The sequence below is a fragment of the Ictalurus furcatus genome, chromosome 22 (assembly GCF_023375685.1).
Source record: "Ictalurus furcatus strain D&B chromosome 22, Billie_1.0, whole genome shotgun sequence".
Classification (NCBI taxonomy): Eukaryota; Metazoa; Chordata; class Actinopteri; order Siluriformes; family Ictaluridae; genus Ictalurus; species Ictalurus furcatus.
The window spans coordinates 20,179,117-20,192,478 of NC_071276.1; the positions used below are offsets into that span (position 1 = coordinate 20,179,117).

At 41.0% G+C, this 13,362-nt stretch overlaps 1 protein-coding gene across 2 annotated transcripts in view; it reads right to left on the reverse strand.

The window, feature by feature from the left end:
- The window catches only part of cds2 (CDP-diacylglycerol synthase (phosphatidate cytidylyltransferase) 2), a 28,080-nt gene continuing 14,718 nt past the window's right edge, over positions 1-13,362 (reverse strand). For both annotated transcript variants that reach the window (XM_053610158.1, XM_053610159.1), the window contains exons 6-13: positions 12,858-12,916; positions 12,662-12,744; positions 9,459-9,546; positions 9,285-9,353; positions 8,884-9,036; positions 5,847-5,966; positions 5,577-5,680; positions 1-5,312 (exon numbers count right to left, since the gene is read on the reverse strand). In XM_053610158.1, the coding sequence (XP_053466133.1) occupies positions 5,180-5,312; positions 5,577-5,680; positions 5,847-5,966; positions 8,884-9,036; positions 9,285-9,353; positions 9,459-9,546; positions 12,662-12,744; positions 12,858-12,916 (809 nt within the window). In that variant the 3' untranslated portion in view covers positions 1-5,179. The remainder of the gene's footprint in view (positions 5,313-5,576; positions 5,681-5,846; positions 5,967-8,883; positions 9,037-9,284; positions 9,354-9,458; positions 9,547-12,661; positions 12,745-12,857; positions 12,917-13,362) is intronic.

Genomic DNA, 13,362 nt, shown 5'->3' on the forward strand with positions numbered 1-13,362 from the left:
CACTTAACTTTCCATTTTATTGGCTGTAATACAAATGCACAGGATTGTGGAAGAGCACATGTATCACTGCATTTAAAAAAAAAAAAAACAACAACGGAAACACAGAGCACAATAATAATAATAATAATAATAATAATAATAATAATAATAATAATAATAATAATAATCCAACAGAAAAAAGTAACTGTTCTCACAGATGTAAATCAGTTCTCAGTTATTGTCCCAAATCACACCCTATTCCCTACATACGCCACCTACATGGAATGATGCATTGTGGATCTTCTGTCCCGTTAGCACACATTGCTTTGAGAAAAAAATAACGTTCTACCCAGCATCCTACCGTTATTTGGTTTGTCCTGTTCAGGGAACCCTTAAAACATTCATACATTCTTAGAAGGGTTCTTCAAGGGGTTCTTCTTTGTATAGTCATGGGTCCGAAAAACGAATCAAAGGACCTTTAAGGGTTTGAGACTGGACTTTTTTCCCTTTCTAAAATTGTACAAGAAGGTTCCAAGATAGTGCCCATTTAAAAAGATAGCGCCCTTAACCAGTGCAGAACTCCCAGTGTGTGTCCCAAACCAGACAATTTTCACTACATGGTGCATTGTGGGTATTCCGCCTCATCACGCTGCATTGTTTCCATGCAAGAGAGGTTCAACCTAGCACCCGGTATGTTTGGTTTGGCCCTCTAGGGGAAACCTTAAAACATCTAGGTAAAACCTTACCCTCTTTGAAGTGTTCTTTCAGGGTTCCTTAATGGGTTCCTTGCTTCCTAAATGAGTTTGAGTTTGAAACCCTCTCTCATATACACTGTTGTAAAGTTCTGTTTAAATCCTTCAAAGGTTCCCCCTAAAAGGACAACCAAAGAACCCTTAGAGGTTCTAGATTTTACCCCTTTTTCTAAAACTGTACAAGTACTACAGATTTTGGGGGGGGGGGGGGGGTTCCACCTCGCACCCTTTAGACTTATTTGTCTTGTATGCATATAAATGCTTATATTTTTAGAAAATGTTCTTCGGTGGTTCTTTGCTTCCTAAAACAGTTCTAGATTTCCCCCCATGGACAATCAAAAACCCTGGAGTGTTCTGGATTTAATCTCTTTTTCTAAGATCATACAAGTACTACCGTTTTAGAGAAAATGGTTCCACCTAGCACTGTATAGACTTATTATCTGCTTGTCCTAAAAGTGTTCCTACACTTGTATAAATGTTCTTCAGGGGTTCTCCAATGGTTATTTTCTTCCTAAAAGGGTTCTAGTTTGAAAATGTTTCTGATAGTAGAATTCGATGCAAAACCTTCAAAGGGTTCTCCACATGGACGACCAAAAACCCTAGGTTCTAGATTTGAGTAATCTTGAGACTGTGCAAGCACTGCAGTTCTGTCCTTACGGTGGAACCCTCACAGGGTCTATTCAGAACTCGACACCAGAAGGTTTCTTGTTTGACAAGTTTTAGAAACCGTCTTCTTGGAAGTGATGTACAGGATTCCATCAAAAGGGTTCTTCAAGGGCTTCTCAAGGCGTAGGTTGGATAGTTTAGAAATAAACAGGGCACTAGGTAGTGAACAGGGTGGATTTTGGTGAAATAGATAAATAAAACACCAGTGTAATTAATAATAGCATCAAGAAGTAAATCAGTGCAGATGGCACCTGGTTAGTAAATGGAACATTCCTGAATTGTCACTAGATGGTGATCCGAGTGGTTTTGGGCTTAAAAGATGGACGTCAGTGTGAGGAAGGACTGAGCTTTATCGCCCTCTTGTGGCCTTTCTGAGCATTAACGATCCAGGCATGTGCCTTTCTGTGTGTCATTCAGAAATAAATCCAAACAATTAAACGTTTATGATGATTTTTTGGGTTTTTTTTAAACCTCAGAAGTCTATAAAGTCGAGCTGGAAAATCAAATCAAATCAATCAACAAGCCTGAGAACAGCCTCGATCTATCACCAAACACCACACACACACGCATGCGCACACACACACATTCTATCCATAATTACGAATAGAATAATCCATTTCTATCCAAATATATATCTATATATCCCCTCTGTACTACTGTCAGCTTTTAAAGTTTCTCTATAAAAACACATTGCTTCAGTAATTATACGAGAACGGTCCTGCAGGGTTACAAAGGTGATGATGGTGTCACGATGATGTCATGAAGGTATACGGCTTCGGAGCGCGGCATGATTTACGGATATTACCGAGTAATTACATTCTGCATACTATACTCCACAGAGAATTTCCACATGCTTGGACCTCCGAGTTCATCTATATGACCCCGCCCAAAAACACTGACATATTTGATTTAATTCACCATTATGAATGGACTCTTAATGGGACTCGAGGAATCAAAAACGCAAACATTTCATTGGAAACGTCAGTAGCTGGGAGTTTTATTTGGTGCTTGGCAGTGCATTGTGGGTACAAACAGGACAGAAGTGAGAGAAATGATTCCTTTTGCCTACATCTGAGAGACCGGCTTCGTCCTCGGCTGAACGGTTACATTCTTACTGTGAAACGTGTCGTAAAGGCATAAATCAGCCGTTTATTAAAGCTAGAACGTAAAAAGCGTGGAAGTTTCCTGATAAACGGTCTACAGTTCAGATTAAATTGGACAAGCTGGACACAAACAGCTTTCGTAACCTGAGTGGATAAGGATCTTAGCCGATCACAGATCACCATCGCGACGAACAAAGAATTCGTTTTCTTCTTTAATGTTTTTTCACGATAAAGAAAATGGCCGATCGTATTCCATGTTCAGAAACGTGGCCAATCGTTTTCACGATAAAAGATCGTAGCCGATCACGTTTTACGATCACAGGACGAATCTTTTTTTTTTTTTTTGACAACAAAAAGAATTTAGCGAACAGTGTTCTGGATCATGCTCCGCAAGTGCAACAAATGACTTCCAATCACATTATGTGCTGATTATCTAACGGTTCAGCCGAATCATATCTGGTGTCCGTGATGAAGAGCGTAGCCGCTCGCGTTGCCGCGAACGCAAAAAGAATTAAGCCTATCGCAGTTTGCGTTCAAATAAATGAAAACAATTTAGCAAATCACGCTAGAAACTGCTAGAACGGAAATATAACCCGCCTTGAAAATGGAGTGAAAGTGGCACACGACAGAAATGTTGTGAATGGCAGCACAGACGTGTGAAAAAAAAAAAACCCCAAACACAATGACATGAGAGATGTGAGGTACAGAAGTAGAGCGTTCAGTGAGGAGTTATTGCACTGCTGACCTTCTTTTTCTCCTGGATATATACCACAGGACGTTTAAACCAGTGTCTACACGGATCACTGATACAACACAAGTAAACACAAAAACATCGCGTGACCTACTCGACCGCATCACACATCAGCGGCTGTAACAATCAAATGCGACACGTGGGAGGGCACAAGTGGGAAAAGCCAAAAAAAACAAAACAACAACAACAAAAAAAACCCCACGAGGACATTCCGGTTCATGGCGAACGCAGTGATTATCAGAGCGCTAAGCTAATACTGAACACGTCCAGATGAAGAGCACAGCACGCAAACAGACATACGGTGCATCCGATAGTAAAAGTATCTTTAAAAATGCGTCTCCAGGTTTATATTGAGATCACTTTATATTCCTTTCCCAGGATATAAGTAAGGGCAAGACATGTCTGGTGTTTAGATCGATTTGTTAGCTTTGTACAGGAGAAAGAACACGCTGGGGAAGATTTTAGGCATGAGTTCATCTATAAAAGAGTCGAAAGCTCTTTCTTCCTCGACCCGTAGTTTGTGATGTCACTCTGCGCCAGGAGGCGTGGCCTAAACATTAATCACGCAAGTGATTCACGGGGTTTTGTTTTGTTTCCCCCAAACGATTGGCTTGTGAAGTGAGTGTGTTGCTCCACGTAAACTGAAAAACGTGTCGTCGTTGATCTGTTGCTGTAAGTTTCCTGTAAGGACAAATGTGTTTTTGTGACATGTATGGAAGGAGTCTCCAGTGTCAGCTCTCTGTAACAGGAGTTTACGCTTCGTTGCGGTTTCTTGGCAACGCGACGAGCTGTGTTTTTCTTTTTCGTCTCATTCACTTCAAGAGAAAGAGAGAGAAATAAAGAGAGGTGCTGCTGAGGGAACGAGTTTAGAGCTGCTAGAACGTCAGTGAGAACAGGAAATATCTCGTTTCCAACAACGCTGAATGTAAATACAAACAGAAAAATGCACGTGTCTATTTTTAATGAATGACAAAGGTAACTGTTGGGAAATCGCTGTGGTGTAAAAGGAATAGAACACATCAGGATGTGCCGATAGGGGAAGATAATCGACATCACATCACACTATACCAGCTGTGGGTTATTTTCCTAACACCACACCCGGTTGTCTTTCATTCCATAATAATTACTTGTTAGCTACACAAACGTCACACACCAAACATATCCTGCCTTATCTACTATATGTGTTTTACTGTTCCTTTAATTCTTTACCGCTTAAAATCCCTCACTGTTCGATTAACGTCTTTACGACGATGAAACGACTTCCAAAATGACCACCAGGGAAAGTAAGACGGAACAAAACCAAACCTGCGTCTTCTCCCCAGGACATGATCGCGAGTGTAAAACTACACGTGAGGTTGAATTAACAGTGCTGCGAGCAGAGCAGAGCATTAAAAACTAAATAAAATACATAAACATCTGCACCCTAAGTAGAATTATAATCATTATAATATAATATAATATATATATAATGTATACATACCCTAAAATATTCACAACACAGATATTAGATAAACTTTACACGTGTGTGAGACTCACAATGGAAGAAAATGTAGGACGTGTCACTCTGTGTATAATATTCATCTTATCTGGTATAAAAGAAAAAACGTACAGTATATCACTTACAAAAAAAACAACAACCCAGTAATAATAATAAACACTGACTAAATGCTAACACACACTCTCTTTCTTAACACTCACACACACACTCACACACACTCACACACACAAAATGGAATGACCCAAGGCTTTAGTTTAGTTTTTTTTTCTTTTTCCTGATCTGGATCTTCGTGTCTCCCACCTCCACACGGCTCCTGCTCCAGGCTGACACCGTGACCCCATGACCCCCTGACTCTCCTGCTCTCTCTCTCTCTCTCTCTCTCTCTCTCTGGCTCTCAGGGCTCCATCTGGTTTCAGTGCAGGTTCAGGGTTTAGGCCGCCTCCTCCAGCGCCCCGAGCAGGCCTCTCTCGGTGAGGTGGGCTTTCAGAGAGTTGTAGATGTACAGCTGCTGGTCCGGTCTCAGGGCGAGCAACTGCTGGATCACTTTAGTTGGGTTTGGACCTCTGCAGAGAGACGGAGAGGAAAACGTTATACATCCCGTACCATTACATCTCGATTTCTGATTATAAATCTTTAATGCAGCTTCATGCTCTACAGGGGAAGTGTGTTTTTGGTCAACTGTTATTATTTTATAATTAAACTATAAAATGCCACTTTTGTAGTTTTTTTTTAATCCAAAAATATTCCTCGGTGTGTTTAAGCAGAATGAGGTGTTCCTCGTGGTCCTATAGCCCTAACCCCCCGCACGGCAGGGCTGAAAGACGGACCTGATGAAGCTGGCGATGTAAACGTTGACGAAGGTGGCCATGAGGTACTGACAGTCGAAGCGATCCATAATTCCTCCATGACCAGGGATGGTGTTGGCAAAGTCCTGCAGCAGAGCAGAGCACGGTTCAGTTCATTCAGGAAGTAAAGGCTGTATAGCATTTATATTTATCCCACAAGCAGGTCACAGGACGCCACAGATCGGACAGGTTTAGATCAGATATACATATATATATATGAAAAAAGAGCCCATGAACAGGTTTATCTCGAACCTTAATCTTGAAGGCCCTCTTGAACCCGCTGGCGAAGAATCCTCCGAAGGGGCCCATGATGGAGGCGAAGCTGGACAGAGCGATGCTGTGGATCTGGAAGGGGTAGAGCTTCACCGTGGTCTGAAACAGACAGAACACTCTCTCACTTCTGCACCTGAACTGTTAGGAAAAGGTTTCCACGTGTCATCTGAGGAAATGCGTGATGGGTGGAGAAGGAAGCGAGTTTCACACATTTTGAAAAAAAATTCAGAGTTCAGAGAGCGCTTTCGCCAAAGATCAGCAATACACCCATCTATCTATCCGTTCACCTTAATATCTATCCATTCATCTTAATATCCATCCATCCATCTATCTATCCATTCATCTTAATATCTATCATCCATCTATCTATCCATTCATCTTAATATCTATCATCCATCCATCTATCTATCCATTCATCTTAATATCTATCATCCATCCATCTATCTATCCATTCATCTTAATATCTATCCATCCATCTATCTATCCATTCATCTTAATATCTATCATCCATCCATCTATCTATCCATCCATCTATCTATCCATTCATCTTAATATCTATCATCCATCTATCTATCCATTCATCTTAATATCTATCATCCATCCATCTATCTATCCATTCATCTTAATATCTATCATCCATCCATCTATCTATCCGTTCATCTTAATATCTATCCATCCATCTATCTATCCATTCATCTTAATATCTATCCATCCATCTATCTATCCATTCATCTTAATATCTATCCATCCATCTATCTATCCGTTCATCTTAATATCTATCCATCCATCTATCTATCCATTCATCTTAATATCTATCCATCCATCTATCTATCCATTCATCTTAATATCGATCATCCACCCATCTATCTATCCTAATAATCATTCATTCATCCAGATCCATGCATCCTCATATTGTAAATATTTCATCAAATACAAATTGTCACACCCCCAATACCACTGTGACCAATCAGAACACAGCTCCTACACAAAATACTACTGTGCCAAATTTTACATTAAAAAAGAAACTAACGATGGTGAGACTACTTTACAGTTTCTGTAAAGATTCACAATTTGTTTGTATTGGATGAAAGTATAATGTTTACAATGAAAGGATGCATGGATCTGTATGAATGAATGATTATTTGGATGGAAGGCTGGATATTAGGATGGATAGATAGATGGATGAGAGTTACTAGGATGACTGGATATATAAACTCAGCAAACAAAGAAACGTCCTCTGCAAATTTCATACATTTTTGTATTAACATAAAAAAGATGCAACACCTGAGACTTCCTGTCTCCCTGTAGCACGTCTCAGGCGTCTCACATTACACACATTGCAGTTTATTGCTCTGGACACGTCTGCGGTCCTCATGCCTCCCTGCAGCAGGTCTTTGGCATGTTCACGCAGGTGAGCAGGAACCCTGGACATCTTTCTTCTGGTGTTTCTCACAGTCAGTAGAAAGGTCTCTTTAGTGTCCTAACTTACTGTAACTGTGACCTTAATCGGGATGGATGGATGGAGTGATATTTGATGGAGAGATATTTGGATGGATGGATGGAGTGATATTTGATGGAGAGATATTTGGATGGATGGATGGATGGAGTGATATTTGATGGAGAGATATTTGGATGGATGGATGGAGTGATATTTGATGGAGAGATATTTGGATGGATGGATGGATGGAGTGATATTTGATGGAGAGATATTTGGATGGATGGATGGAGTGATATTTGATGGAGAGATATTTGGATGGATGGATGGATGGAGTGATATTTGATGGAGATATTTGGATGGATGGATGGATGGATGGAGTGATATTTGATGGAGAGATATTTGGATGGATGGATGGAGTGATATTTGATGGAGAGATATTTGGATGGATGGATGGAGTGATATTTGATGGAGAGATATTTGGATGGATGGATGGAGTGATATTTGATGGAGAGATATTTGGATGGATGGATGGAGTGATATTTGGTGGAGAGATATTTGGATGGATGGATGGAGTGATATTTGATGGAGATATTTGGATGGATGGATGGATGGATGGATGGATGGAGTGATATTTGATGGAGAGATATTTGGATGGATGGATGGAGTGATATTTGATGGAGAGATATTTGGATGGATGGATGGAGTGATATTTGATGGAGAGATATTTGGATGGATGGATGGAGTGATTTGATGGAGAGATATTTGGATGGATGGATGGAGTGATATTTGGTGGAGAGATATTTGGATGGATGGATGGAGTGATATTTGATGGAGATATTTGGATGGATGGATGGATGGATGGAGTGATATTTGATGGAGAGATATTTGGATGGATGGATGGAGTGATATTTGATGGAGAGATATTTGGATGGATGGATGGAGTGATATTTGATGGAGAGATATTTGGATGGATGGATGGAGTGATATTTGGTGGAGAGATATTTGGATGGATGGATGGAGTGATATTTGATGGAGATATTTGGATGGATGGATGGATGGATGGATGGATGGAGTGATATTTGATGGAGAGATATTTGGATGGATGGATGGAGTGATATTTGATGGAGAGATATTTGGATGGATGGATGGAGTGATATTTGATGGAGAGATATTTGGATGGATGGATGGAGTGATTTGATGGAGAGATATTTGGATGGATGGATGGAGTGATATTTGGTGGAGAGATATTTGGATGGATGGATGGAGTGATATTTGATGGAGATATTTGGATGGATGGATGGATGGATGGAGTGATATTTGATGGAGAGATATTTGGATGGATGGATGGAGTGATATTTGATGGAGAGATATTTGGATGGATGGATGGAGTGATATTTGATGGAGAGATATTTGGATGGATGGACAGAATGAATAAACGCTCATTCACATGTAACACTCACATGACTGTCAAGAACTACCGTTGTTGTCTCTTGCAAATGCCCAAATACTGATGCCCATACATAGTGCAAATGTGTGTGTGTGTGTGTGAGTGTGTGTGTGTGTGTGTGTGTGAGTTACCCAGCCAGTGAAGGACTGCAGGACAGAGGGGAGTGTGTAGTCCTGCAGCTGGAAGAGCTCTGAGGGCTCGCAGTACACCGTGAAACTGTTCGAGTCGTTATTAAACTCCACTGGACACACAAAGTAACGATAACCTGACATCACATAGGACAACTACAGACAGAGAGAGAGAGAGAGAGAGAGAGAGAGAGAGAGAGAGAGGGTATTCGTTATTACTTGGCTAATTTGATGCACAAATTCAATAACGAACAGATAAAATTATAATAAAAGAAAAGAAATGTAAAAAAGATGCTGATCTGGCATTCAGAGCTGCAGTGAAGCTCGGACTGTGGCGGAAGTGTGTGTGTGTGTGTATACAGTATTCCTCAGAAGATGATTAAACGCTGTTCAGGTTAACTCACCAGGATTCCGAACACTATGGTGGCGAAAAATCCCCCAATAAATCCTTCCCAGGTCTTTTTAGGAGACAGCTGAAGAGGGAAAAGATGGACACACACACCAAAACTGTTACATAAAAAAAAGTTTTAGGAAAATCATCAAAGCCAACGAAGAGCAGCGTATACGAAAGAGCTCACCTTGATGAGAGGAGTTCGGCCAAAGAAGAATCCAAACATGTAGGCCATGATGTCATTACAGATCACGCAGGAGATGGGTACGATAAACCTGCAGGTACGCAAACACACCTGTCTCAATTCACAGCCTCGTTCTGATACGACAAACGTGTGTGTGTGTGTGTGTGTGTGTGTGTGAGAGAGAGAGAGATGGGAAACGCTGAATCCATATTGCTGCTGTTGTTGCTGAGGTTTTTCCTCCACTAGCCTTTACACACTCGGTCAAAAATAGGCCTGTCATGGTAACTACTTTTGTTGGACAATAAACTGTCCCAGAAATGAATAAATATAAATTATATTATCGTCATCTTAAGCCCATTTTATACCACTGATACAATGATAATAACAGCACAATAACGCAAGTACACTCTATCAAAGAGCAATGAACTTGTAATTCTTAAGATTATTCAGACTTTCGAATTAGAATGTCAAAGTACATTTCTACATCCTTTATGCATGTGGATGAATGGATATTTGGATGGATCGATGGAGACATTTGGATGGATGGAAACATATTTGGATGGAGAGATATTTGGATGGATGGATGGAGAGATATTAGGATGGATATTTGGATGAATGGATGGAGAGATATTTGGATGGATGGATGGAGAGATATTAGGATGGATATTTGGATGAATGGAGAGATATTTGGATGGATGGATGGAGAGATATTTGGATAAAGGGATGGCGAGATATTTGGATGAAGGGATGGAGAGATATTTGGATGGATGGATGGATGGATGGATGGAGAGATATCTGGGTGGATGGATGGAGAGATATTTGGATGGATGGATGGAGAGATATTTGGATGGATGGATGGATGGATGGATGGAGAAATATTGGAATGGATGGATGGATGGAGAGATATTTGGATGGATGGATGGATGGAGAGATATTTGGATGGATGGATGGAGAGATATTTGGATGAAGGGATGGAGAGATATTTGGATGGATGGATGGATGGAGAGATATTTGGATGGATATTTGGATGGATGGATGGAGAGATATTTGGATGGAGGGATGGAGAGATATTTGGATGGATGGATGGATGGAGAGATATTTGGATGGATGGATGGAGAGATATTTGGATGAAGGGATGGAGAGATATTTGGATGGATGGATGGATGGAGAGATATTTGGATGGATATTTGGATGGATGGATGGAGAGATATTTGGATGGATGGGTGGAGAGATATTTGGATGGATGGATGGAGAGATATTTGGATGGATGGATGGAGAGATATTTGGATGGATGGATGGAGAGATATTTGGATGAAGGGATGGAGAGATATTTGGATGGATGGATGGATGGAGAGATATTTGGATGGATATTTGGATGGATGGATGGAGAGATATTTGGATGGATGGGTGGAGAGATATTTGGATGGATGGATGGATGGAGAGATATTTGGATGGATGGATGGAGAGATATTTGGATGGATGGATGCAGAGATATTTGGATGGATGGGTGGAGAGATATTTGGATGGATGGGTGGAGAGATATTTGGATGGATGGGTGGAGAGATATTTGGATGAAGGGATGGAGAGATATTTGGATGGATGGATGGATGGAGAGATATTTGGATGGATATTTGGATGGATGGGTGGAGAGATATTTGGATGGATGGGTGGAGAGATATTTGGATGGATGGGTGGAGAGATATTTGGATGGATGGATGGAGAGATATTTGGATGGATGGATGGAGAGATATTTGGATGAAGGGATGGAGAGATATTTGGATGGATGGATGGATGGAGAGATATTTGGATGGATATTTGGATGGATGGATGGAGAGATATTTGGATGGATGGGTGGAGAGATATTTGGATGGATGGATGGATGGAGAGATATTTGGATGGATGGATGGAGAGATATTTGGATGGATGGATGCAGAGATATTTCGATGGATGGGTGGAGAGATATTTGGATGGATGGGTGGAGAGATATTTGGATGGATGGATGGATGGAGAGATATTTGGATGGATGGATGGAGAGATATTTGGATGGATGGATGCAGAGATATTTGGATGGATGGGTGGAGAGATATTTGGATGGATGGATGGATGGAGAGATATTTGGATGGATGGATGGAGAGATATTTGGATGGATGGGTGGAGAGATATTTGGATGGATGGATGGATGGAGAGATATTTGGATGGATGGATGGAGAGATATTTGGATGGATGGATGGAGAGATATTTGGATGGATGGATGCAGAGATAGTTGGATGGATGGATGGAGAGATATTTGGATGGATGGATGGAGAGATATTTGGATGGATATTTGGATGGATGGATGGAGAGATATTTGGATGGATGGATGGATGGAGAGATATTTGGATGGATGGATGGATGGAGAGATATTTGGATGGATGGATGGATGGAGAGATATTTGGATGGATGGATGGAGAGATATTTGGATGGATGGATGCAGAGATAGTTGGATGGATGGATGGAGAGATATTTGGATGGATGGATGGAGAGATATTTGGATGGATGGATGCAGAGATATTTGGATGGATGGGTGGAGAGATATTTGGATGGATGGAATGTAATTTTTTTATATCCTTTATGCGTTAATTAATCGGTTAGTAAAGCGCTTCAGTTTACGGTTCACTCAGTCTTCAGCTTCAGCTCACGCAGCTTCAGCGGCTCGATCCACCACGTCACTGACTACCACAGAATTATTACAAACACTACAACTATTCTTTCTAGATTACTCTTCAGAAAACATTGTTAGTGCATTGATAATATCCTGCAACAGTATGTTTTAATGAAAACCGCTGCTAGTGCTTGCTCCATGCACACAGTTTTCACATTCGAACGTGCGTTTTCATCTTAAATTCAATGAAAAGTTGGAATTTTAATTCGATAGCCCGGGAGCAGACGAGAGGACAGAAGCAGCGTGAACGGCTAAAATGCTGGAGACGTTCATTCTTATGTAAACCGTCACGCGTGTAAACACAACGGGCGATATCGAGGTCGGCAAAAACGTCCGAGGTCACGTCCTTATATCGTACGATACGTGGATAAGGGAATTATTGAGGCCTCATGCGTCTCACAGGATCTTTTTTCCCCACTGATTGAAATATCAAGTACAGGGTTTTTTTACCCTGTGAGTCTGAGTCTGTGCGCGTGTGTGTGTGTGTGTTAGGGTCAGTACTGACCAGATCATGCCTTCAAACAGGTTGTGGATGATGAGATGGGACTGAGTGACCACGATCAGCAGAGTCACGTGGGTCCAACCGAACTGCACAGGACACACACACACACACACACACCCCCCACATTATAAATGTTCAAATATTGTTTTTAGATTTTATGTACAAAATAACTAGCTGATTATATAACAACCGAATTTACCATATAGAACTGCAGCCGGTAGTGCTTCTTCACCAAGCTCAATACGAACATGCAGAACCCTGTAACACACACACACACACACACACACACAGACACACACACACACACACACACACACACACACACACACACACAGACACACAGACACACACAGGGTGATCAGAGAAAGAGTGCTATTCATGGCATTCCCAGCTGGGTGAGGAACTCTATATTTAGATCAGCCACTATTCTCTAATTATAATCCTTGTAAGAGGAGCTGTCAACACAAGCTAGGCTTTTTTATTTCATTTCAACCACAGTGCTTCTATTAACGTCCACATTAATCCAAATAAATCTGAAAACGCATATTTTTCTCGGAGTTCTGGCCTTCTCTCCACACTGAGACGGTGTTCTTGTCCAGTGAAAACTGAGCTTTTTGGGGAAAAAAACAACTCGGATAGATTTTCCCTCTTTTCTCGGCTTCAAAACAGCTTTTCTCCCATAGACAGCTCTCTGGTCTTCATGT